At 41.9% G+C, this 26,656-nt stretch overlaps 2 protein-coding genes across 4 annotated transcripts; one reads left to right on the forward strand and one right to left on the reverse strand.

Moving 5' to 3' along the window:
- The first annotated feature begins 936 nt into the window (after positions 1 to 936).
- On the forward strand, positions 937 to 15,199 carry LOC103183505 (zinc finger protein 462-like). 3 transcript variants are annotated; one of them, XM_042342658.1, is made up of 10 exons: positions 937 to 954; positions 4,249 to 6,665; positions 8,557 to 8,783; positions 9,085 to 9,134; positions 9,558 to 9,722; positions 10,538 to 10,766; positions 11,211 to 11,449; positions 12,319 to 12,542; positions 13,295 to 13,406; positions 13,794 to 15,199. In XM_042342658.1, the coding sequence occupies exons 2-9, from the start codon at positions 4,308 to 4,310 to the stop codon at positions 13,382 to 13,384; spliced, it is 3,582 nt and encodes a 1,193-aa protein (XP_042198592.1). In that variant the 5' UTR covers positions 937 to 954; positions 4,249 to 4,307; the 3' UTR covers positions 13,385 to 13,406; positions 13,794 to 15,199. The 3 variants fall into 3 exon arrangements, with proteins under 3 accessions (XP_042198592.1, XP_007899223.2, XP_007899224.1); XM_007901033.2 differs by lacking the exon at positions 937 to 954 and having other exon boundaries at positions 6,394 to 6,542; positions 6,638 to 6,665; XM_007901032.2 differs by lacking the exon at positions 937 to 954 and having other exon boundaries at positions 4,231 to 6,665.
- Positions 15,200 to 22,205: 7,006 nt separating this feature from the next.
- On the reverse strand, positions 22,206 to 26,369 carry LOC103183504 (thiosulfate:glutathione sulfurtransferase). Its single transcript, XM_007901031.2, has 5 exons — positions 26,328 to 26,369; positions 26,067 to 26,229; positions 24,333 to 24,458; positions 23,500 to 23,662; positions 22,206 to 22,458 (listed from the first exon to the last, which is right to left on the reverse strand). Exons 1-5 carry the CDS (start codon positions 26,352 to 26,354, stop codon positions 22,413 to 22,415), a joined length of 525 nt encoding a protein of 174 aa, XP_007899222.1. The 5' UTR covers positions 26,355 to 26,369; the 3' UTR covers positions 22,206 to 22,412.
- Between the last annotated feature and the right edge of the window lie 287 nt (positions 26,370 to 26,656).

The following is a 26,656-nucleotide window of genomic DNA, read 5'->3' on the forward strand; positions in this document are numbered from 1 at the left end:
TTGGTGATTACTTCCCAATAAGAGTCTCCTGCATATTCCGCGTTTAAGCAACACTCTGCGAAATTTTGCTCCGTGACCGTCGGTCATCTGGGAATAAATTGGATCGCTTTCCCGGGGGTACGGGGGGGCGGGGGGTAATAATAACTCCTTCGAAAATAAATAATAATTTGGTCACTCAATCCACGACCGCTTGTGGGGGCGCTGCTGTGGGCAATCGATCGGCCGCCGCGTTTCGCCCACGAAATATAATCAGTTCGCTTCACGGCGTATTCTTTGAGGCGTCTCGGAGACGTGATTGATAAGGCGCTGTATCAAATGCAAGGACTATTATTATCATTATTATTATTATCATCATCTGCGCCGTTCAGGTCAGGAGGACGTCCCAAAGCGCTTAACGGTAATGGCCGGGCACCCGAGCTGCAAGCGAGGGCGGGAGAAGGATGAACGAAAGCCTGGTCTGAATGCAGGACTTGAATAATACTAATAAAAAAACCTTTGCGTGTTATATATTTGCCTAAAAGCAGGAATGTGCACCTTTGATCGGCAGTTGAAGGCGAAGGCGAAGGCGCGTCGCGCGGACGACCGGATCGGACGGGGCCGCCTTTTCCCGCCCTTCCAGCGGGGGGGTCCCGCCCACCGCGCTGATTGGTCTCCCGACGGCCGGATGCCCGAGGCCTCGACCTCTGATTGGCCGCGGGCCTGTCGCTCAGGACCGGCGGCCGTTGGGCGGCGGCGGTTTGGAGCGAGGCGTGACGTAATTTGAAAAACGGCGAAAGAAAAATGGCGCCCGGAGGAGCGGGCGGACGGCGGCCCCGGACCTGGAGCCGGAGCCGAGAGGGCGTTTGACGCGCCCGGGCTGCGAGTGTGTGTGTGTTCAGCAGAAAAGAAAAAAGCCAAGTCAAATCGCGTACAATTAGTTGCCCCTTCTCTGTCCTTCCTGCTTGGATGTCGTAGGTTGGTGACGCCTTCCTCGGCCCTGGTTTTCCTCATGGCTGCCTTTCAGTGACTCCCCCATCCCCACCCACCGACCACCCACTCATCGCCCACCTCCCCCCCAACCCCACTCATCGCCCACCTCCCCCCCCAACCTCACTCATCGCCCACCTCCCCCAACCCACTCATCGCCCACCCCCCAACCCACTCATCGCCCACCCCCCAACCCCACTCATCGCCCACCCCCCCCACTCATCGCCCACCCCCCCAACCCCACTCATCGCCCCCCCCAACCCCACTCATCGCCCACCCCAACCCCACTCATCGCCCACCCCCCCCAACCCCACTCATCGCCCACCCCCCCAACCCCACTCATCGCCCACCTCGCCCCCAACCCCACTCATCGCCCAACCCCAACCCCACTCATCGCCCACCCCCCCAACCCCACTCATCGCCCACCCCCCAACCCCACTCATCGCCCACCCCCCCCAACCCCACTCATCGCCCACCCCCCCAACCCCACTCATCGCCCACCCCCCAACCCCACTCATCGCCCACCCCCCCAACCCCACTCATCGCCCACCCCCCCAACCCCACTCATCGCCACCCCCCCAACCCCACTCATCGCCCACCCCCCACCCACGAGGTAAAGGCAGAGAAGAGTAAGCTTATTTTCTGTCTTATAAGAAAATTTTGAAAATCTATATTCCTGTGAAGGGTAGGCTGTCACCTTTATGTGGGGTGTCTCTTAAGGATTGCTGAACGTTTTAATTCCTGAGTCGCCCCCACCCCCCCCCCCCCCCCCCTCAATTCAAATTAATTGAGTCGGCTGGTCATCCCGTTGGCATTCATCCTTGCATTTGATCCTGCGCTTTCGCACATTGTCAAAATGCCTCGAAGCGCTTCACAGGATTTACTGTAGAGTCTGGTGGCTGCATATTTGTAGGTGCACAGAGGAACGAATTTGCGCGCAGCGATGTCCCACCAACAGCCTTGAGTGACTAATTCTATCGGGAAATTATTGATCAAGGACACTGAGAGAAACTCCTTTCATTTTGAGCAGTGATCGGGCACCCGATCGGGCAGATTGGACCTTAATTTAACATCTCATCCGAAGGACAGCGCCTCTGACGATGCAGCACGTCCCCGGCATTGGATTGTCACATGTCGCATTTTGTTCCTGAATCTTAGGCGGAAAGGCTCAGAAATTAGACCCCTTGACTCCATAATGATATTTTAAAGTCATTTATTTGAAATGTGTTCTGTAAGATTGTGATGGACTGTGCTTCAACCATGGTTTGATAGCTTTTCCGATTATCTTATTTCCCATTATCTTTCTACTCTGTGGAGTCCTGTAGCTCAGTGGTTAGAGCACTCGCTTTGCAAGTGAGAGACCTGAGTTCAATTCCAGGCAGGTCAGGGCGAAACCTTGGGCAAGTTTCCTTACTCCACACAGAGCCTAATAATAATCCCTCCAAAAACCAAAAACAATAATAAAATTGGTCATTTTCAATCTACGACTGTTTGTGGGACATTGCTGTGCGCAATTGGCTGCCGCGTTCGCCCACAAATATACAGTCAATTCACTTTACAGTGTGTTCTGTGAAGCGCTTTGGGACGTCCTCCCGACGTGAAAAGCGCTATATCAATTGCAAGGATTATTATTATTATTATTATTACTATTTTATTAATATAGAGGTTGATAGATTTCTAATGTTTTTACTCCTACCCTAAAACATAGTTCAAAATCTATTGAACCGGATGCAATTGATCTGGGTGACCCAAAACTTAATAAACCTCTTCTAGAAATTGTTGAGGGGTAGGTCTAAGAATAAGAAATTTAGGGGGACTTCTTCAAGCAGTTTGGTGATAATGTGGAACTCGCTGATGGATGCTTGGTTTGAAGCAAAAAAATTAAACGTATTTAAGAGCACTCGATGCAGACAAGGGAATAGAAAGGGAATAGAAATGGTATAGGAGTGGTGGGGAGCTTGTGAAGTATAAACAATGGCATGGATTAATAATAATAATCTGCATTTGATATAGCGCCTTATCACGTTTTCAAGATTGGGCTGAATGGCCTATTAAAGTGTCATATGGGTCATGTCACTTAGAAAACTATATGGTCTGAAAATGTCTCCCATTTTGGAGGGGGAAAATGGTTTTCGAAATTGGATGCAGTCAGGGCAATCTTATTTTTACTCAACAAAATCAGTGGCCTAAATGGGTTAATGTATTTGCCATTTCTTGAAAGATTAAATGAACTCTACCCAGTTGGTTAATCCATTCAATTCGTTTGCAACTACTTATATTTTCAATATTTATTGAAAAATAATATGAAAATTGTGATGAGGGGCATTATTACTGTGTTATTTAGGTCATCAAGTGTTGGACGAGGGACAACTTTCTCCAACTGAACGTCAGCAAGACTGAGGCCCTCCTGATTGGCGCAGCGCCTCCGCACCTCGGCGCTAGCAGCATCAGCCTCCACGGCTGTACACTCAACCTCACTAAGCCAGTCAGGAACCTGGGTATCTTGTTTGACCCTGAACTGTCCTTTCTCCCCCATATCCATGCCATGACCGGGCACTACCTACCACCACCTCCGCAACATTGCCAGACTCCACCGCTGACGAAACCCTCACCCATGTATTTGTCACATCAAGGCTCGATTATGGAAACTCCCTCCTCATCGGCCTTCCCAACTCTTCCCTTCACAAGCTGCAGATCATCCAAAACTCTGCAGCTCGTGTACTCTCCTGCACCTGGCTCCGTGACCCCATCACTCCCACCTTCGCCTGACTCCACTGGCTCCCCATTCCCCAGAGGATCGAATTCAAAATCCTCGTCCTCACTTTCAAGGCTTTCCATGGCCTTGCCCCCTCCTACCTCTCTGACCTACTAACTCGCTATCAACCTGCCCACTCCCTCTGCTCAGCGGCTCCGGTCTGCTCCACGTCTCCAGCCCGACCCACCCTACCATTGGTGCCTGGGCTTTCATCCTCTCTGCCCCCACTCTCTGGAATTCCATCCCACAGTCCCTTCGCCTCGCTTCCTCCGTTGTCTCCTTCAAGACTAGTCTCAAGATCCTCCTCTTCGATCGTGCCTTCAGTCCCCCTCCCACCTCTCTGCCTTCCCTTACCCCACCCCTCCCCCATGCTCGGGTCCTGACCCCTGACTGTCCAGCGCCTTGGGATGTCCTCCCGACATGAAAGGCGTTCTATAAACTTAATTTTGTTATATTTTATTTATCTGAGACTGTTGGTAATGCAGTAGCTCATAATATTATGATAATCCAATTCTCTTTGTATGTAGGATAAGCGTGACCCATTGGAATTGCTGTGCCTTTATTGAGAATTTGATTCAATGTCAAAATGAACCCAGCTGCCATCAGTCACTTTGATAGTTTCCAAATCGACCGTGATTATTACCATGATGAACTTGGATATGAAATGGACAGTAGTACCATGAATGTTTGCTGCAAGTCTGTTGGAAAGTTAGGGTCTCCAAAAGATTCAAACAAAGTTGCTGTTTCCATTTGTACCTCTAGCCCCAACGTGAGTGACCACGTGATGGATGTGTGCCGTATGTCACATGATAATGAAACTATTGAGTGCCTATCCTTTGAGAATTCTGAGCTGGATAGTTCTCTGCTCAACGACAATATTAGTGTTGCTTCGTGTTTGAAAAGTAGTATTGAACTGGACACAGAATATTTGGATAACTCAAAGTTTAATGAAACTCTTTTGGAAATGACTGAGGAAACAGAATGGACTGAAGATTTGTTTTTTCTTACTACGGATGGAATCCAGAAAAGTACATCCAAAAAGAATATTCCTGATGAAATAACTAAAGCTCCTATTAGTGGGACTGGGCTAGACGTAGATGGAAAAACAGCAACCAGGACTGGTGAGAGACTATGCTGTATGGAACGTGGATATTGCACATTTAATAAACAGTGCTTTGAAGATCATACAAAGGAACTGCATAATTGTGTTCAATTTGGGAAAGATGCACCAAGGTCCCCAGTGGAGTTGAATTGCTCAAGATGTGTGGAGAATGACGTGAATTCTGATATGAATTTGTTTGAGTGTGAGCAGAAGCTTCCTCAGAATGAAGATGTATTAGTAAGAAAACGTGAATGTGTTGAAGGTGAAAATGCGGTTAGAAAACCTAATATGGATATAATCTCAAAAATATATGAGAGTAAACTAGAAAACCCATCAGCGTCGTCTCAAGGGCAATCTAATATTGGGCCAAAAAACAAGCGAAGAATATTAAAAGTTAAAAAGAAAATAGATATATTTTACATAAAATTGAATATGTTTCATTGCATTCTTTGTCCATTTTATACTTGGTACCGTCGATGTGTCTTACGCCATGTCAGAAATGTGCATGTCAGTCCAATTGGAAGTCGTAAACGTAAATGTTGCAATGTTTCTTGTAGCATAAGAAGACCAAAGCCCGGTACAACTGAACATGCTGCAAAAAAGGAGAGCACACAAAGCAAGACATTATCCATAGAACAAACCGACTTTACTACAATAAAACAATGTACTACCACGGATGAAATCGCAAATTTGACATCAAAGATTGAGAAGCAGTTGTCTTGCCCTAGTTGGCAACATTCACCTGGATCAAGCATCTGTATAATTAAACAGCACACAAGTTCAACCTGTGAGTCATCCTTGGCTCAGCAAAATACTGAGCAAGTAATGTTAGTGTCTTGCCTTTCAGCAACTGATTCAGATATGAAGTCAAACTCAAGAGTGTCTGTACAAAATGTGGATACTTCGTTACATTCTTCACACAATAAGATCACAATTGATGATGCTGTTGTTAAAGGGTCACTTACATCTAGTAAACGCCTAGCTTTAGAAACTATAGTAAACAAATTGAAAAGTCGAACCACATTAATCAAATGCAAACCAGCAGTCACCGTCCTGAATAATCAAAATACAAACCCCAGACATAGTATCCCATACTGTAGGATAACCAAGGAGGAGCAGGCCAAGGGGTTGATGGAGGCATACAACTTCTTAAACCAGCAGAAGATTGAAAGAGCGGCAGAATGTTTCGATTATAACAATGATGGAGAAGTTTTTGTTCCTAGTAGAATACCTGAAGTTGAAGTGGTGTTGTCTGGAGATGAGCCTGATGCTATACAGACATGGCCACAGACTTCTGGAGACAATGGATCAAACAAAACATCTCTGAAGTTAACCCAAGATGAAAGCAAAAATCTGAGTCTTCAGTCAAGTGTACAAAAGGAACCACGGAATATCTATACTGCACTATATCAGTGTGATACTTGTCATTTTGAAAGTTCTAATTTTATGTATCTTCTTTCACACTACGGTAAACAACATCCTGAAAAAAATATTTCCAGTAGCAGGATTCGAAAATATAGTCGTATGCTGAATGTAAAAACGGAGAGAGTTTTGCCAACGTTCATAAACACCATGTCTACATTAGATTCAGATTTTCCTGAAGTAGATGCATCTTGTTCTGAAGAAATTTCCGAGCTGTATTTCTGCAAACAGCGCTCAGCAAATGGAGAATCCATTTCCGTGTTTGATCATTGCCAAAAACAACAAACATGTAGAAAAGTAGGCAAAACATTTTTTCAGAAAACATTGGAGAGTGAATCTTGTGATGTTTTGCGAGTCAAGACACCATTGGAATCTTCATTTCTGTCTTGCAGTGCACCACAAGGAATATTTCAATACCAGGTCTGTAATTTTACATGCTCATCAAGGCGAGTTATTTGTAGGCATTATTGTCTCAGGCAGAGTGTTGTTGCATCTGCTCAAGTTAGGCTCTGATACTGTTTTTAAGTATGCTTATTTGTCTATACATAAATTTAATTCGGAAACGGCTTCTTAATCACTATGTCATGTACCATGACGTTGAGCTACATTCTGGCTCCCTTGCTTGAAGATTGGTGATATTGACTCAAAAATATCATCAGTACCCTGCAGTGAAGATCTGAAAGCTGCTATAGAAAAACGTATGTATGTTGTGCACATTTAAGACCATTAATCAAAAAGAACTTTCCTTCCATTACAAATTATGACACCCTATGTTTTTTTCCCAAAATAGGTGCATCATTGAGTGTAAAAATGTTACAAACTTACATAAAACTAATCTCGAGAAGCATTATTATGGAAAGATTACTTCTCGAGGAAATGAATATCAAAACTTTGTATTGAATTGGGATATGACCAAGAGGAATTTAACCTTTGGCAAAAGCAATGCATTGATTGGGAGTAATGGAGCTGAAAGCTTGGTTAAACCAGTGCAGGTTGCAGAGCACTTTAGTCATCAGAATAATACCCCTAGTCATTATAAAAGGAGAATTGACAATTCCTTAATGGATTTAAATCCAGTTGAAGTGGTGAAATTCTCATTTCATTAGGGAGATCAAGACTGGTACTCAGAATCTGCAAATACAATGTCAAAAAGACACAGAGTTGACTCCAGGGACAATTTCTGTGCAATTTCTGAATCCTTCAAGAAAATACATCAAACATAAAAGTAGAGTTCAAGATTGCATGTCTGGTACAGAAAATTTTTAGTTTTGTCACAGTTGTCAAATCAAATAATTTTTGTTTTGAATATAACTTTATAGTCGGAAATTGAACCTTCTGCTTAGCTTAATGTTGTATTTAACCTGAAATTTTTGGGGGTCTCATTTGTGCATTTGTGGAGCTGCTATTAAAAAAACATTAAAGTGGTGTACTTTCAATCTCAGTAATTTTGAACTTTTCGTGAAATAAAATATAGATTTTGACGTATTTATTATTTTGCTGTTATAGCAGGTAGTACTATAATTATGAATTTGTGAAATGAGCTGAAGTCCTTATCTTTTGTTTTATATTCCTTTGTACCTTGCCCTTTTTGAGGCATTCAGTTAGTAAAGGGAAGAAATTCTACCTGGTTTTACTTGATTTAATCCAGGTGCAGCCTACCTAGATCAGTTAAAGCTTGAGCATGTCTTCTGCAACCTAACTCAATAGATTTGAGAATGGAGTCCAGTAAGCACCTATTTGCCATGTTTTCTTACTGCCTTGCTCTATTTCTGAACACCTCGTCAAACAAATTTTAGCAAATTCCTTAATTCCTAGAAGGTCAAATTAATATGTTTTTCTTCAATATCAAGATTTTGTTTCATATTTGCACTGTAAACAAAACTGTCCTAACCAAACAGTCACTGTAGTGTCTATCCTGGAATTTATAATAGGGTATTAGGCAATGAGAGGTTATTCTTGCTTTTTCTATCCATTTTTGAGTATATACGTGAGTTGAATATATACACATATTCACTGACTGACCATAAAGCTCTGATGTTTGTGCGGTTATTCCTGAAAACTTCTAAGGAGACAAGTTACTGTCCCTAGCCTTCTCTTTTGCCACCTCTTCTAATCTCAACCCTCAGGTTTGATATAGTGCCTACTGATTTATGAGGTGTATGACATTTTTGAAGAATGATTGCTGCTTAGGTGAGAAATTTACTTTCTTAAATAAGTTCTCGGTTGTACAAAGTCCAGATTTTGTATTGTACTTTTAAAAAAAATGTTTTTTGACTGAATACTCAAAGTAATCCATTCTATTTATGTCCAGTCTCAGGTTAGGATTCCAGCAGGTAAGATGTTGAGTGGAGAGCAGGTTACCAAGGTGCAGGAAAAATATTCTGATATTAAAATGGAGCCTAGTACCATGGTGGAAGGGTACCGCTGTGATCACTGTGGGCGCCTGTTCAAAGCACTGTCAGGACTACGTACCCATGAAAAGACTCACTTTGTGTCCAAAACATGGCACAGCAGAGATGTTAGCCAGAGTTTGAACAGGTAATTTGGTAATTCACGCAAACCTTTGCTGCTTCAGTTTGTGGTAGTGTATGCACAATTTACACTGGTTCATTATTGTGACTGATCGTAGTATAGAATAGAATGTTTCTGTAATAAATCTAGCATATTGATGTTGGAAAACTTAACAGCCTGATCTTGCATTGGTTTATTTTTTTTATTTATAGGAAGTAGAAATTATTGAAAATGATGTTTCGCTATTGTATATTAAGAGACAGCAGAGAAAAGTCATTACGTGGCTTAAAAAAATCCACTAAGTGCTTAATTTTATTTTTATTTTCAGTCAAAACTGCAAGAGCAAATTGAAGAATGTAAACCAGCATGCTAGCTCAGGTACTACTACAATAAGTCATCACATTGTTGTCACTATTGCCAGAATCTATCATCCTGAAGAAAAGGGTTGACCCTTCAGGGGAATGTATTTAGTATTTTTATTTGGAAATAACTACTACACCTACTATGTTTATACTAGATATAATAATCCTTGCATTTGATATAATGCCTTATCACATCTTTGAGACATCTCAAAGTAATTCACAGAATATACTGCTAAGTGAATTAACTGTATATTTTGTGAGTGAAATATAGATGATCAGTAGCTGTTTTTCCAGCACTTTTTTCTTTTGCATCTCAAACAAGTATTTGCAACGGTCTGCTATATTTAGTGGAATGGAATGTTAACCTAACTAGGAGATTAAGTTATGAATAAATGTATGTTTTTTATAGAAACAAAATTTCTGTATAATTGTGTTACAGAGGGTAGACGTTACAGATGTCCCAGGTGTTCTTATTCTACTTCACTGATAGAACAATTAAGGTCCCATTCTCTCAAAGTACATGGAAGATTCCTCATGCCCAAATTACGTGCTTCAGTCTCAGATGCCAAAGGAAGTGGGGAATGTTTATACCAAACATATGATGGTAAGGGTTCTCTTTATGGATGGCAAAGAAAAGTTAGCCTGTAACTATCATATCCACATTTTAGAAGAGAGTGTGATGCACTTAAACTGTGTCACGTAATATCCTTTTTTAAAAAAAATCCTAGAAATTGGGAAGTTGAGCTTTATTCCCTCTTTATAGAATGTCATAAAGAACTTAAGAACTTTTTTAAACTCTATCACCATTCCACCACACAGCACCAACAATTTGCATTTTAATTGAGGAGAACATCTCAAAGCACTTTACAGAGACTGAGTGGGAGTCTGAGATTGGAGATGGGGGTGTTACGGCAAGAGGTGTCTGAAGGCACAGTCAAAAGGACTTTAGACTGGTTTTGAAACCAAAGAGGGAGGGAGTGATGTGAAGAGATTTAGGAGAGAGTTACAGAGAGCAAGTGTCTCCTTCACTGATAGGGGTAGGAGATGTGAAGCAAGCCAGAATTGGTTGAGGGAGTGGGTGGAGGAATGGGACTCCAGGAAATCAGACATACGGTGGGGCAAGGCAATGTTGCATTTGAAAGCAAGAATGTGGACCTTAGTAGATCTACTGGGGGATGGAGAGCCAATGGAGCCTAACGATAACAGGGATGATGGACTTGCAGAGCCTTGTGCAGGAAAGAATGTGGACAGTAGAGTCCTGGATGGTATAGTGCTTGCGGAGGGTATAGAGCTGGGAATTTGTGAACAAGATTTTGGAGAAGTTAAGTCTGGCGTTGTTGAAGTTGTGGATAAAACATTTTTTTTTCACCTAGCTATCAACTGTTAAATTAATTTGAATGTTATTTTGTGTTATTTCAGAGAATGTCTTCTTGGAGTTTCAACAGGATATCCTAGAGTCATATGGTCAGACCGCTGAGCTGGGATTAGAAGCACAGAGAAGCCCACCAATATCAGTTGAGAGCTATTCATGTGAATTCTGTGACTTTATCACTTATAGATTCCAGGATATGAAGAATCATTATAGTAGAGTGCACTGCGAATATCCGTATTTCGAATGCAGAAAGTGTTCTTTTTTTAGTGGCAAAAAGTAAGTTTCTTTGAGAACTTCATTAATTAAGAGAACACAAATAAGGCGTAAATATCCCTTTTCAAGGAGCAGAAGCAGTGAGGCAGCAGATGATCATGTTGCATGGCGAACGAGGTTATGTAACTGTTGAATGACATTGCTAACTGATAGTGGGGATAATGCTATTCAGTTAAGCCAGGTTTAGCAAGAGTAATGTCTTCCATTAATATTAAGTTAATCACAACTACACTCAGTGATATCCCATACAGAACGCTCTTTAGATTTCCGGCCTTTGCAAATTGATTACAAGTGCTTCCCCTAATACTATGTGACATGCTTTGCAGTTCCAAGGACTACTTGGAATTATATTCTCTGAACCATATTTTTTTTAATAAAGGGGAAGTTTAATTTTATTTGCTTTCCTATGTTATTTCAAAATTTATAAATTCTTTCAATTATTTTTAGGAATGCCCTTTCTCAGCATGCAGGATTATGTAAACTGGCAGTGGGTATGCAGAGATTTTCCACAGAGAAAATAGACCGAGATATTCTTGTGGAAGATTGTCGTGTCCAAGGAAAAGAGTGTGCAGTTCTATCTGGCTTAGCTTCAAATGAGGGAGCGTCTGAAACACTTCGGTGTCCTTTGTGCCTTTACAACACTAAGCACAAAAACAGCTTAGTCAATCACATTGTGGAGCACAAAAGTAAGTTTAGTGCTTAAGTCTAATTTACACAAGTTCTATAAGTTTCCTTACTGCACATGCCTCTGTTTGCCTAGCAGTAAGTAGGAACTCGGTTTCTAGTCTAATGGTGTATCGCTTTCCGTGGTAAAAAAAATTGGTCACTCGATCCATGACTGTTCATGGGACACTGCTGGTTTCACCCACAAAATGCACAGTCTATCCACTTTACAGTTTATTCTGTGAAGCACTTTGAGGCGTTTCAATGCGAGACATCAGGGACTTATATGGCATAACTTCTTATTGCAAAATTCAGTTTTATAATGGTTATAGAACAATAAGATATGGGGGACTTTCACCAAAACATTATTTCCCCTTTAATCACGTTTTACTAATTGTAAACTGCAATAATAAGTGATATTCATGATTATGGCTAATCTAAATATATATTAGTGCCTGGCTACATTGTGTTTGATCTAAACATATGTCCTTTGTGTAAATACACTTTCTGAATTTTTGTAAGTGCATTAAGTCCTGAATCTTTCACTTGGCAGCCTATGATCCATGTGGGTAACTTTGGGTTAGGATAATCTTTATTTCAGGTATTAGTTCAAATTAATCAAGACAGGAAGAATGAATCCTTTGAGTTTGGAGAATTTTAATCCTGTGGACTTGATTCCTTGGTGACATTGTAAAGTTTATATTTGTGAATTCATGTCCGTTAAGTGTTCTGTTTTTTTAAACCCTCAGCAAGTGTACAAATGTCTTTAATTGCAATATTTGATATATAGCATTTGTGTGCACAATTCCCTTTCAATACAATGTTGTACAATACGTTTCCCTTTCAATGTTACGATGCTGCACTTGACATTTCTTTTTGCTTTGGTCTTCAGATAAAGGTGTGCCTTCTTTGGAAAAGTATGAACCTGACATACTGCAATTCCCTTCAGGGAAGGCATTCTGCTGTGATCGGTGCTCATTTATCACAGATAGTCAGGACAAACTGATCTGTCATCTGAATTTTCACAGTCCACTGAAACCATACAAGTGTCGTCTCTGTTTCTTTGAAACTGCACTACAGACAGAACTAGAGACTCACCTAAAGGAGCTGCACAAGGTACTTTGCAATGTGTTGAGGAATTGTTTTGCCCTTTCAAGAGCATCCAAGAATGGATACTCTGTTTGGGATTTATCTAACAAGCAAAGTATTTCAGACAAAAGCATTTGGTTATTCTAATAGAAATAGTTTTAATTCTTTAAAATAATACGCGCCGCTTGTCATGTGGTTCACTTGGTAATAAATCATGTGTCAACCTGGCTAAGCTGGTAGCATTTTCGTCTCAGAGTCTGGAGGTTCTGAAGATTTGCTGTGTACAGAATGGGCAACAGCATTTCTCTACAACATACACATTCACTGTACACTTAGCCGGTTGGTATACCCTTTAGCTAGCTAGCTGCCCTAATGAGCTGAAATTTCCAGCTAAATGTAATTGCAATGTCGGTACATGCCGCAAGCAGAAGATAGCGAACAAGGTATTTTATGTTGACAGGATTCAGATGATTGAGTCAAAATTCAGATCCCTTATGAAGGCCATTGTGAAGGTCAGCAAGGCTAGCGAGGCTGCTCAGTGTGGCGATGGTACGCTAGGAGAGTTGGGCTGGCGGGAGTCTACACATGGGGCTGCGGAAATGTTTTTAATTTTTATGTTTCAAGCCCGGTCCAGCTAGGTTCAAATTCTAGATGCGTGAGCCGGGGGTTTACTGTCCTGCTGTAAACCCTGTGAAGAGTTTTAAGAAATCCTCCAGATGTGAAATGTACTTTCGCAAGCCTATTATTATTAATAATAAATGTGTTTATATTTTTAATAGGTGAAATGCAACCTGGATCTGGCTGGTGAGGTTAATTTAGACGAGGTCAATCTAGCTGCAGACTTTGCGTTGATAAAGAAGCAATGTTAGGAAACCTATGGCGAAGAGAAAAGTAAGTTGTGCCTGTACAGTGATAATAATAATAATCATTGCATTTGATATTTGATTTTAAATGCTCTGAGACGCTAACACTGCGTGGAGGGCGCTATATAAGTGCAAGTTGTTGTTGATATAGCACCTTATCACTGTGAAGTGAAATGACTATGTTTTGTGGGTGCCTATTTATGCATTGTTAGGATTCCAGCCATAAAGATTTCTGCAGGACAATTTGGACGCGACTTGTGGTATTAAAGGAACAATTTTCTTTCGTTCTTGTTTTAGTGAGTTTACCATTCTAGAGAAGATAAGCAACGTAGTTAGAAACTGCTTTGGGTGAAAGAATGTTTTTTGAAGTTGATTTGGTTTGTGTCTATCATTGATATTGTCTTGTAATTGCTAGATGGGAAATTGATGAGGACCAATTAAGAAAGCCTGAGCGAGGAGAAGGAATGTTTGATATCTTCAGAAAAAGGAAACCCTTTGTCTTCAGAAAACACTGTTCAGTATTGCATTCATTTACGTGATTCATTTCATCCCCTTAACTACAACAAATACAAATTTGTGTTTGTTTCTCGATTTTTTTTTATTTAAAGGTTAGTATAAGAATAATAGTGATGCTTAAACTATAACTTGGTATCCGACTACAAACAGTTATGTACTTGAATCGTAATTCTCTGCTTTTTTTTAATATATAATTTAAGGAGTGCTGGGCCTTGACTGGAACTTGCCTTAGTTATAATGTTAGTGCGAGGTAAATCAACATTGCTGTTGTTCCCTCTGGCTACCAGCATTGTTATGGAAAAGAAACAATAGACATTATAGTTGATGTATTGCACATGTTTACAATGTGTGACCTTGTTAAAAAGTCAATGTTTACTCAAATTCCGAGGCGGTGATGCGTTTCCCCCCTCCCCACCATTCAATGTAAATTTACCGTACCCCGAGTTTACTTTTTAAGATTAGAGATAGATTGCTAAAGTGTCTTCAGAGATTTGGACGTCTCCCTCCAGCTCCAAAGGAGTCTGGAGAAACTCGCAGCAAGACAACTCCTGAGCACCTTTTAACAGCTGTTCCAAGAACGGGTGTTAGTTTGTTAGCAGAAGTCTGGGAAATTATTGTCTATTTTTCCTCTGAGTTGTAAATGGAGCAAGGCAGTTGAACACCTGTAAAATATTTTTTGAAGCCTGGAATATTCCCTGATTTCTGAAGATGTTTGTTTAAACATGGGGGCAGGGAGAGTAATCAACTGAGTGATCAACTTTTCTACAGTTGGAAAAATGTCCAAGAGAAGCCCATTGAGGTTGATCTTGGTTTCTCGCGAAAGAGAAACTGTCCTGATTCATAGTGGGATTGTTGTTACTTGTACATCGGTGCTGCCACTGGGAATCTGAATGGCAGCACTGCAAAGAGGGTTTACATATCCCTTTAGCAACCCACCAAAAGAAACTTTAAAAAGTTATCTTTAGTGTTTGGAGGGTGTTCGTGATCTTAGATTCTTGTGTGCATGTTTTTGAGTTCTCAATGTGAATCCCACTATAAATCTGAATTCAAAGGAAAAGAGTACGAGTTATTAGACCAGATGCAAAACGTTCTGTTTGGATTGTATTTTATTGAATCGTTTGATGCAAATGTTCTGTTCTTGGATTTGGCTTCCAAAATGTGTTGGCTTTTGTATGAGTTTACACACTTTTTTAACAAGATGTGTAGATCATTAAGTCAGCAATAATGGGAAGAATGTCTTGATATTTAGCAGAGTTAGTCATCCTGCATTCTTTTGTTTGTTTAAATAAAGTGTTTTGGCATTTGATTTCCCACGTTCTCCATGTCTGTATAATTATTCTCTTCAACCGTGCCTTCAGCTCCCCTCTCGACTCTCTACCCCCTTCTCGCTCCCTCCCTCCACCCTGACCATTTCCCCCCAATGCTCGGGTCCTGACCCAACTGTCCAGCGCCTTGGGACGTCCTCCCGACGTGAAAGGCGCTCTATAAATGAAATCTTGTTGTATTGGCATTCCAAAGGAGGAGTTTCTCTTTCATTAACCTCTTTCTCTCTCTCAAGACCTGTTTGTGTAAAAACTGCAATTGCAGATTTCAATATTGCGAATTTGAACTTGAAGATAGACTCAATGTTTAAATTTGATCAATATGTATTTGGTTTCGCAAATGACATTAAGGTAGTGGCTGTCTTGAATGATGAAGAAAGACAGCAGAGAGTTAAAACCAAAATAGCCAGGTTAAGTTGCAGTTCAACATTGAGGTTTATGAGGTAGTTAGTGCCCTTTAGATGCAAGTGACACTTGAAAATACTGTACTTTCTTAATTGAAAAGCACTTGTGGAAGAGGAAGATGAACAGGGATATAGAAGTCCAGGTACATAACTTATTAAAAGCTAATTTTCAAGCGTAGCAATCAAAAAGGCTAATGGATGCCAAACTTTTATCAAACATAAAAGGAAAGAAATAATGCTGGAGTTGTGTAGAGAGGTGGTCAGAATTCAGCTGAAGAGTTTTTCCACTTTACCTTCGCATTCTGAACGATTTCACTATTCCACGAGGGTATGACTCCATAGGTCCGAGTAGTGCTTGAATGGCTATTGACACTGAGCGTTGAACACGAGTGTGATTCTATCTTAAATAAGTCAAGGTTTCAGCCTAGTTCATGTGCAGTCTAAGGTACAATGACACTGCATTAATATTCATACACACCAGTGTACTCAGACTCAGTTCTTTGTCAAAACCAACCTGTGCCTAAGGAGAACAGGCATAAAATGAAGCTGCCATCTAAAAAAGCCATGTATATGGGATATCAATTATTAAAGAAACCTTTGCTCCTTGAGCTTTGATTTCAGCACCAGCCGAAGTGCACCTGAACTTGCTGACAGATTAATCTTTTTCATTATTATTATTATTATTATCTTTCAAACCACGTAGATTTTTAAACCAGCTGGAGAGAGTGAACAACCTACCTGCCCCAGTCACCCAAGGAGTCGCGTGCAATTTTTTTTGTTTCCCTGTTCTTGGAAGATGGGACTCCTTTCAACCCTCGTCCATCCGCAAGAGATATTGAGGCCAGTGCCAACTTGGTACATATCTTATTCTACTTGTAAAATACAACTGTTGTTTACCATCCATGGGTCAAACAGTCACTGTTGGCAGCAGAATGGGTCAAAGCCATTCGTAACTGGTACAACATTCTAAAAGTATTTTAAAAAGCTCAAGATAAAATAAATGGACCTACTGGTAGGGTATTTTGATCGGTGATGTAATGGCAGAGAGAAAAAGTGTGCAAGGTAAATAGGTGATGGATATCACTTGAACGCAGTCTTGGGCTGCCGCGTTTCGCCCACAAAACCACACAGTCGCTGCGCTTTACAGTATTTTCTGTGAAGCACTTCAAGACGTCTTCAACGATGTGATAAGGTCGCTATTGCAAATGCAAGGATTATTATATTGCTGTAAGTACAGTACTCTATGTTTTTGACTGGGACTTTTTCAGTGACTTAAAACGTGAGCCACAAGAATCGATTGGGCACCACAGTGTTCTAACATCACAGTTGTGTATATTCACAGATAAGCTGTGATTGTTGGTTACACGACAGAGTTGTGGATCCCTGTGACATCACTGCAACATAATGGCTGTAAATACTATGGTTACTGGGATCTAGATCTTATGATGTCAACACTGTTTTACCAGTCAGTTTGCTGGAATAACCACTATTATCACAAAGACCAGACCAGTGAGTTTTGGATAGTTCATTTTAAAAACAACGTTGCGATCTGCAACCGAAACCACCAACATTTTGCATTCCATGGTTGGATTTTTATGTAAATTTAGGATTAAAAAGTGTAAAATCACTTATATTTTTTTAAACAGAAACATGTTTTACAACAGAGTTATTCCGTGTTTAGCTAATGGATACATTTACATTGCAAATGTCCCCTCCGCTTATAGCATCAGCGGCTGTGTTTCAGCCACCACACCCCGAAACTGCAATTCCCTGGCCTCAAGCCCTCTATCTTGTCCCCTCTTTACCCATCTTCAGATCGTACCTGAACAGCTTCCTTTTCGATTGTGCCTACTGTTGCCTCCCCTTTCTCGTGGGGTTTGGCATCAAACTCTGCCATTGTTTAGCTCTCTGAGACATTAAACTGTATGAAAGGTGCTACGTAAACGCAACCTGTCAGAATATCTGGCCTCCAGGACAATTCATGTTTTGTTTTTTGAATCCAGTAATTATAAGAGAATCACATGAATCTTATTTTTTTTAATCTTTAGTTTTTTGCAAATCCTTCAGCATTCGATCGGCGGTCGTCACGGTCCTCCGTTCCTCCTCATGGATACCCCAACAAATGTAAGTAGGGCAGTGACCTGAGTTATTTGGATAATATAGAATAAATTTAAATTAATAGAAGTTCGATAATCTGAGTTGTATCTGATTGAGAATGAGAAAAGTACCAGGAGGTTTTGGGCTGGCGGACTTAGGTGAGTGACTTGTTACTTTGTGAAAGCGATGATATAAAGAATAATAATAATCCTTGCATTCAATATAGCACTTTTCACGTCTTCGAGACGTCTCAAAAGCGCTTCACAGAATATACTTAAGATGTCAAAGTGAATTGACTGTATATTTGTAGGCCAATTGCGCACAGCAGTCGTGACCAAATTGAGTGACCAAATTATTATTATTTTGTTGAGGGATTATTATCTCCGGAAAAGCAATCCGCCAATCGACTATCAACCGGGTTCCTACTTAGTGCTAGGTAAACAGGTACGTGGAGTAAGGAAACTTGCCCAATATTTCGCCCTGTCGCTCAGGTGTCTCTCTTGCGAGGCGAGTGCTCTAACCACTAAGCTACGTGAATCCACGAATGAATGAGAAAGGCAAGGTAGTAATTTGTCTTGGGGGGAATGGTATAACCAGCCCAACATAACTTGCATTGGTGAAGTTGGCAGGACTATGAGCATGTCAATGCTGAGCACACTGCTCTGGGTACGGGGATACAAGTGGGAGAATGGGAGGTGGTTCATGTGGAGAAAAGCACGAGCACAAAATAGATTGGCCAAGTGTCTTGTTTCTGTGCTGACAAATTATTAAATGAGCTATAATAATAATCCTTGCATTTGATATAGCTCTTTTCACGTCTTCTAGACATCCCAAAGCGCTTCACAGAATAAACTGTAAAGTGAATTGACTGTATATTTGTGGGCGAACGTAGCAGCCAATTGCACACAGCAGCGTCCCAAAACAGTCGTGGATTGAAAATGACCAATTTATTATTGTTTTTGGTTTTGGAGGGATTATTATTAGGCTCTGTGTGGAGTAAGGAAACTTGCCCAAGGTTTCGCCCTCTGCCTGGAATTGAACTCAGGTCTCTCACTTGCAAAGCGAGTGCTCTAACCACTGAGCTACAGGACTCCACACGTGAGGACCTTCTTTGTCTGAACCTCTCCTGATGCTGCAGTAATATCCTGAGATGCAAAGAACGAACACACAATTAATACTTAATTTTTATTCTCCCTGCACTTCAGTGTGATAGTATGTCAGATGACTTGCACAGAGTCCTGAGTGAATTGAAGTTGGAGGAAAAGAAAACTTTGCTTCTGAAGGTAGGAATCAAACACACACCGAGACCCGGCTGAAAGGTGAGGTCTGCAATTCCTATTGGGGGTGAAAACTGCAATTATGTGATGCGAGAATTATCAAAAAATGTGGAATAAAGCAAACATCAGCTGATTATGGATGTGGATAATCAGCTGCCAACTGCCTTCTGGGCACATTGTTCCATGTTTAACTGTCCTCTGTGTAAGTTAGCTAAATCTAAACCATCTATTTACATTCTCCCCCGCCCCCTCCCTGGTTTTGGTATGGAAATCTTAAGCATGTGTTAGATACCCGGCGGGCTAAGAATTTAATTTTACATTTCTCCTTCTGTTAGAGAGGTTTCTCCGCATTGCAGGAATCTTATGCCATTCTCAGGAATGAACTTGAGCAGCTGGAAGCGGCTGTGGCAGAACAAAATAAACTATCAGGAGAACAGGCTTTTGTGGTATGTGTACAGTTCAGTCCACTCAAGTACTGCTGCTTATCTATAATTCTCCATCACATTAACTTATCACTCAGGATTGCTGTGTTAAGCAGTTTGATTTGACTTGATTCTGACATATTACAGTATAACCAATTAATACCTGCTGCTAAATTCAAGATGTCTGAGCAATATTGGTTTTTTTCCCCCCCCTAAATTTAAGTTTTGATCATAACTTAAGTGTTTTCTTGATTGACTGGATTTGGGTTACAGAATCATTCATGATTTAGCACGGAATCTGGCCATAGTCTCAGTTACTTTCGCTCCCCGTAGTTTTAATATTCTCATTTTCAGATATCAATCTGATTCCATTGTAAAATAATTTATGGGCTCTGTTTCGTTCATTTTGGTAAGTGATTCTACCTTAATTTGGCAATTTTTTGACATTATACATATTAGAGTTAATTTGCTTAATTTGAAATAATTGTGTGAGGTAGGACAGTTTGGGACATGTTTATTACGTTCGCGTTCATTTACTCATTTCATTTACTAACCTTCGTAAATGGCCAAAAGCGAACACTCATTTCCTCTGTGTAGAAATAGCAGTACAGAAGAAGGCCTATTGGCTGGACTCGTTGAAAGTTTGATGGTGCAATGGGAAGACACTAGGCTGGGTTTTCTGGAAAGATGCATTCAATGGTTCCCGATTGGGACTTGTCTTGTGACCTGGTGGATCTCAGTCTGTGCTGCTTGACATGCACATCCTGATCATCCCTTCAGAGTTGTCTAATGAGTTACTTATTACTTGGACTTAGATTACGCAACTTAGAACATGGCTAAAGGCCTTGAACGAAGAGACTGTTGAAGTTCAATCAAGGTTGGGACAGGTAAGCTGATTAACATCAACACAGCTGCATTATTATCCTACTTGGATAATACAAATGTTTTTGTGTGCAAGTTTTATAGAGATATATAGCATGTTAAATGGGATTGAAAAAGTAAACTCTGAACAACACTTTCAGTTACACCAGATCAGCAGTAGAAGGCGGTTGATAATTGCAAAGGGTAATTTCAGGCCAGGGACCAGGAAGTATTTATTTACCCACACAGTTATTAAAAACTGGAACAGGTTTCCAGGAAGGGTGATTGAGGCCATGACACTGGACTCGTTTAGGAAACTGCTTGATGCCATAATGGGAGGATAGTGGGGTTGATATTGTGGAAGGGTGAGATGAAAGGGACTTCTTCATCTGAACCCGTTTTGTGATCTTGTGTAACTTGGAATTTCAGGTAAGGACCGGCCTTGCAGAATGTCAACTGAAACTTGATTTCTTTGACGATCCGGGGGAAGGAAAACTGGGGCTAGAATAATGCCAGACAGAAGTACAACACTCTGCAAAACAACAACCGAGAATCTAATGAAGTTCGTGTTGCCCAGTGAAACTGAACTTGTTATTTTATCCGTTCTTCCGAACCATCTGGGTTTACTCTGGCAGTGTGATGCACAACCTCCCCAAAAGTAATAAAAGTATCGTGTGAAACAGAGTCAATAAAGTTAACTTATTATGATACAAGTCTTTGGCACTTTTCCCTCAAAAAAACAGTATTATAACCCCCACCATAACTAAAATATACTGTATTTTGGTCTACTTCAATGTCAAATTCCTTCCTCGTTGGTATGTATTGATCCCCGAAGAGCTTGTTGGCATTCATTACCTCAGCTGATTTTTGAAAAATGGCCATATTGTACATACATTTATCTCATACCTGATATTATTCTGGTGAATATGCCTGTGTCAGACATTCAGGGGAGAGGGAAGCTAGGATACTGTAAGAGAAAGAATGTGGGGTGGGGGAGTGTCAGAAGAGAGTGAGAGCATGCCAGAGAGGGAGGGAGAGGTTTTTTTTTTCTGTCAAAGGGAAGGAGAAAGTTTGTGTCGAGAGATACGTCGAGGCTCTGCATGATAGGCAGTGACAGACTGATAACAATCGCTGAATTGGAGGCAGCGAAAGAGAGCGGGAGAAAAATAGAGGAAGTGTGAAATTACACAGGAAGAAGTAATTAGATTTTGAAACCTTTCCTCCGTTCCAAATATGACCACATTTCCTACTGAAATATTGCAAGAATCTTAGAATCAGTTTGAAAGTTACAGGGCTCTAAGATATTTTACACATTCTCCCTTTCCTCCTCTCCTGCAGACCCTGGCATTTGTCGAGGGTACACTTGTACCCTTCCCGAGCATCCTTTCTCCAACTATACGTGCGCGCGTGTGTGTATGAGCTTTGATGATGACTGATGTTCAGAGGAGTCATTGCGGATCCTGCCCCCATGGTCCTCTGATCATGAGGAACAGAATGATGGAAAGTGGCTGGTTTCAGTAGATGGATGTTGGGACAGCCACTCTGTGGCTCAGTACTGTACTAAGGATGGGACCTGGAAATGTCACACTTTGCACAGCTCATTACCAGGGATGAGGTTTAGGACCACACTGCTTTAAGTGGCTCAGTTACCAGGGTTGGAGCCTGGGACTGTCCCAATCTGTGTGGGTCAGCAGCAAGTACGGAGGCTGGAAATGCCCTGCTCCGTGTGGGACAGCATTAAGATTGGAGCCTGGTCATGGATGGAGTCCTGGCACCAATCCTCCCAGTGTGGTTCAACACAGGGGTGGAGTCTGGTATTGTCCCTCTCTATGTATCATAGCACTGAGATGAAGCTCTCTCTCTCTCTCTGGTAGAACTTCCAAACTATGATTTGAACATGAGCATAAAATACACGCGAGGTAAGGCAATTTAGAGATCAGAATTTATTTGTGAAAGCCACATCATTCTGTTAATGAAGAAAAATTAGAATTGGTTTCAATTACACATCAACTAAAATGTCAGGATTAGCTCAGTGGTTGTGCTTATGTGACCAGCAGCAAACGCCTCTCCAACTCCTAACAGTGTGAACTTCAGCAGTAACTACTATCCTGGAAAGCTGACTCGCTCGGAGTATCTTACTTGCTTGCCCAGTCACCGTAACCTCCGATAAGATTCCTTGCCCTAGAAAAAAAAGTTCAATGAACAAATGGATGTTAAGAGAGGAAGTCTTATCATCAGCGAGAGAGAACTTGACTCTGGCTAGATGGACCTCTGCTCTACCTGACCTGAGAGAGAAGCAACCTCACGTGCGTGAGGTTACTAAACACAATTTACCTGCACGGTGCGACCATCAGTCGGTAGTGTGAAGGTAAATATTTATTTAGCAATCTATAGTGTAGGGTTAGAAAGGGAGAGAGAAAGTTAAAGACAACAACAAAATTACATTAGCGCCTTTCACGTAGGGAGGACGTCCCGAGGCGCTGGACAGACAAAGTTATGGACCCGAGCTGAGGGTCGGGGTGGGAGGGCAGGTGGGGAAGCAGAGAGATCGAAAGCACGGTCGAAGAGGGGTTCTTGAGGTGGGTCTTGAAGGTGGCGAGGGAGAGGATGAGACGGAGGGACTGCGGGATGGAGTTCCAGAGGGTGGGTGCAGAGTGGCGGAAGGCCCGCCCGCCGAAAGTGGGGCAAGCGAGGCGGGGGACAGGAAGCAGGCCGGAGCCCGCTGAGTGGAGGGAGCGAACGGGGTGGAAGGGGGTTAGGAGGTTGGAGAGGTAGAGTGGGGAGCAAGACTGTGGAGGGTTTTGAAGATAGACAGAAACAGAGAGTGACTCAGAAACAGAAGGACTGGCACAGTGTGGTACTTTGGTGACTTAGAGTTCTATAAGTGACTGAGAAGTATATACTATAATTCTCAATGGATGAATTCTTTAGTTACTGTATCGCAGTTCAGAACTCTGCTGCACTGACAGACAGTCTCTCACTCTTGCCCTCTCAAGCAAGTAGATCTCTCTCTCTCTCCTTTTGCATTCTCCTTACCGAAGCTTGGCAATGAAAGTTTGTGTATCACTTGTCTGATCATTGGGAGACTCTTGACAGTCCTTTGTTTCCTTGACATATTCTCATTTGAGAATTGTCACACGCTGTCTAACCTGCACCTGACATTCTGTGTCTAACTTGGCCTGGGAGTGTGTGACAGAAGGTGTAGAAGGTGCTGCTTGTTACCTGGTATATCCGAGTGAGATGGCTGTCTGAGTTGCTTTGTTTCCTCGCATTCCCTTCTGGCAGTGAAACACCAGATTCTCGGCCTCTGGCTTGGGTTTCTCCGCATTGTACTTTTTGCGAAAAGCTTCGGGATCCAAATTCAGAGCATCCAACACTTCGTCCACTGCGGCACGGAAAGGTAGACAATAGATACAGAGAGATAAATGGAAAGAGAGACAGTGAGAGAGAGGTAGAGACAGAGAGACAAACCAAGACAACAGAGTGAGTCAGAAAGAAAGAGAGAGGAATAGAAAAAAGGAAACAGACAGAGATACTTAGGAGGAGAGGGAGAGAAACAGAGGACAAAGGACAGAAAAAAAACGAGAGTCAAAGAGAAACAGAGACTAATATAAATGAATATTTATGCATCCTCTTCCCTCGGTCAGCAATGCTGAGGTCACTTGCAGCCTTTACCGCTGCCCCTACAGAGATCAACTAAGTCAGAGAAGGCATAGATGGAGTTTGCTTCCATCTGTGACCTTATTCTGTATTGGGTGCTCACTAGTCCATTGCAGAGCTCGAACCAAGTTTTCTGACCCAGAGGCCGGAAAAGCGAGTGGTGAGATCGAGGAAGGGAGAGGAGACCTCTAGAATTTAGGAGTAAGGGAAGAAGGAATCCTACAAAGGAAATGTAGGGAGGTAGAGAGGAATCCTGCTGACGGAAGGGTTGAGAGAGGCACAGTCCTGTATATATGAAGGCAAGACATTAAGAGTTAGAGCCCTAGGTCAGGGGCTGAAAGTACAACCTGCTATAGTGAGCCAAAGATGGAGTCTCCTAGTAATCAAATTCCTACCTGGAATATTAATGGATCCCTCGATTTTTCCTTTCTCCGCCACCTCTGCTGGGGTCCTGACATCAAAGATGTGAGCTGGTCCTTTCGCCATCATTTTCAGGAGTTCGTCTTTTGAAATCCCTTCCTCTGAAATTTCCCACAAAGAGTTTAATTTTCCCCCTTAAGCGGCCAAGTTCTGTCACTAAATCTAGTTACCTTTCACTGTAACCATCCATCAAATTTACATTTCAGTAGCGCCTGTCAGATGAGGAGAACGTCTCCAAATGTGTAACCCCTCTAGTGCCAAAATAATAAATAACTCTTGTGGCATTTCACCGTGAAACACCTCAAAGTGCTTTACTGGCAATTGTTGTTAATGTAGTGACTGTATTGGAAGGGAAAAGCTGTAATCATTTTACACTGTGCACTCCATTTCCTGCTCATTCCCAATTGCATCTGTGCACAGACTCCTCCACTGGACCTTTCTCTACATCAATCCCAAACAGTGTTCTTCCTTACTTTTATATTCCTCCTCTTCAAATACTTTTCACATGCACTTTCAATTATTAGGGTAGCCAAACATTCACCATACCAACAATCCCCTTGTGAAATAACCTTCCCCTCAACTCTGTCAGTGGCGCTTCTAAGTTTAGGCCTCAGGTTAATGATCCAATTTCCCTGCCTTTTCTACATAATTCTAATCAAATACAATTTACATTTATATAACGTCTTTCACGTTGGGAGGAAATTGCAAACCTACTTAGGTCTTGTTTTAAGATTAAGAAGGATCGCTTACAGTCTCGAGGTGCTGGGACTGAATCTGTTAAGAGGTGCCTTGGACTTGGTGCAGCAAAAACACCAGCAGGAGGTAGAGCTGACGAATGAGCGAATAGTGAACCTGTGGAACAGACTCCCCAGGGAGACGGTTGAAGCAGGAAATGTTGATTTCTTCAAACACAGATTGGATGGTTTTCTAGCGTTTTACAGATTAGATAGTTTTCTTTTAGGAAATAACATTGAGATATAGGACAATAATAATCCTTGCATTTTGCATAGCACTTTTCACGTCTTCAAGACTTCTCAAAGCGTTTCACAGAAGACTGTAAAATGAATTGACTGTATTTTTTTGTGGGTGAAATGCAGCAGCCAATTGCACACTGCAGCGTCCCACAAACAGTTTGAAATGACCAATTTATTACTGTTAGTTTTTTCTTGAGGGATTATTATCAGGCGTGTGGAGTAAGGAAACTTGCCCAAGATGTCACCTTGCTGGGAATCGAACCCAGGTCCCTCGCATGCAAAGCGAGTGCTCTAACCACCGAGCTACAGGACTCCACAGGTAGTTCCATATGTCACGAACTACAATAGGTAGTTCGGGCCATACAGAGTCCTGTAGCTCAGTGGTTAGAGCACTCACCTCACAGATATACAGTCAATTCACTTTATAGTATATTCTGTGAGGCCCTTTGAGACATCTAAAAGATGTGAAAAGCGCTATATCAAATGCAAGAATTATTATTATATGTGCATACAATCGCCAGGAAGGTGAACTAGCTGGACCTTGGTCTCTTTTTGTCCAGCATTTCTTATGTTCTTTAGAGCTTGGCCGGATGTGGGGGGGGTGGGGGGGGGATTGAGAAGGGTTCAGAAGTACAGGCACTAGAATTTTGATGAGATGTGGAATGGTTGGGACGCTGAGAAAAGAAAATGTCCTCGGAGAAACCCAAGGAGTGTGGAATGGAGAGAGTTAGTTACCTGTTCCACTCATTCTGAATCGCTGCTGGTCACGCTGAAGCGAATATATCGCAGTTGTTCTGCCAGCGTAGAGTGACGAACGGAGAAGAACGGAGAGTACACCCCAAGCCACAGTTGCCAGGGTGGAAGAGGGGAGGTGGAGCTCAGAAATACTGAGTACTTCCTGAAACCAGAGTGAGGCAGAAAAAGATCACAGATTAACGGGAACACACCTCTTTTGCTGAAGCACAGAATTACACAATTTACAGTTCAGAGGCTCACTGTGACAGCTTGTTCCAGGTTCCCCATTGGAGCATTCTACTTTAATCCCATTCCCCTGCCGTTTCCCCATGTTCGCTCCCACTGCTATCCCATTCCACTGTATGTGAAGGCAGGCACTTTCCACACACGCTGCATCTGACACACAGCCACAAAGGGAATGACTGATTAATTAAAACGGGTTGTAGGAATGACATCAGGAGTACCGTTTCCTCCCACCAATAGCACCACAAGATCTTTAATGCCTGTTTCACAACAGAGAGATGGACGACGTGCTCGTTGTCTTATCTGAGTGCAACCGAGACAGGCTGTTATCTACGTAGCCAGTGTCC

This window comes from Callorhinchus milii, unplaced genomic scaffold, assembly GCF_018977255.1.
Source record: "Callorhinchus milii isolate IMCB2004 unplaced genomic scaffold, IMCB_Cmil_1.0 Scaffold21, whole genome shotgun sequence".
Taxonomy (NCBI): Eukaryota; Metazoa; Chordata; class Chondrichthyes; order Chimaeriformes; family Callorhinchidae; genus Callorhinchus; species Callorhinchus milii.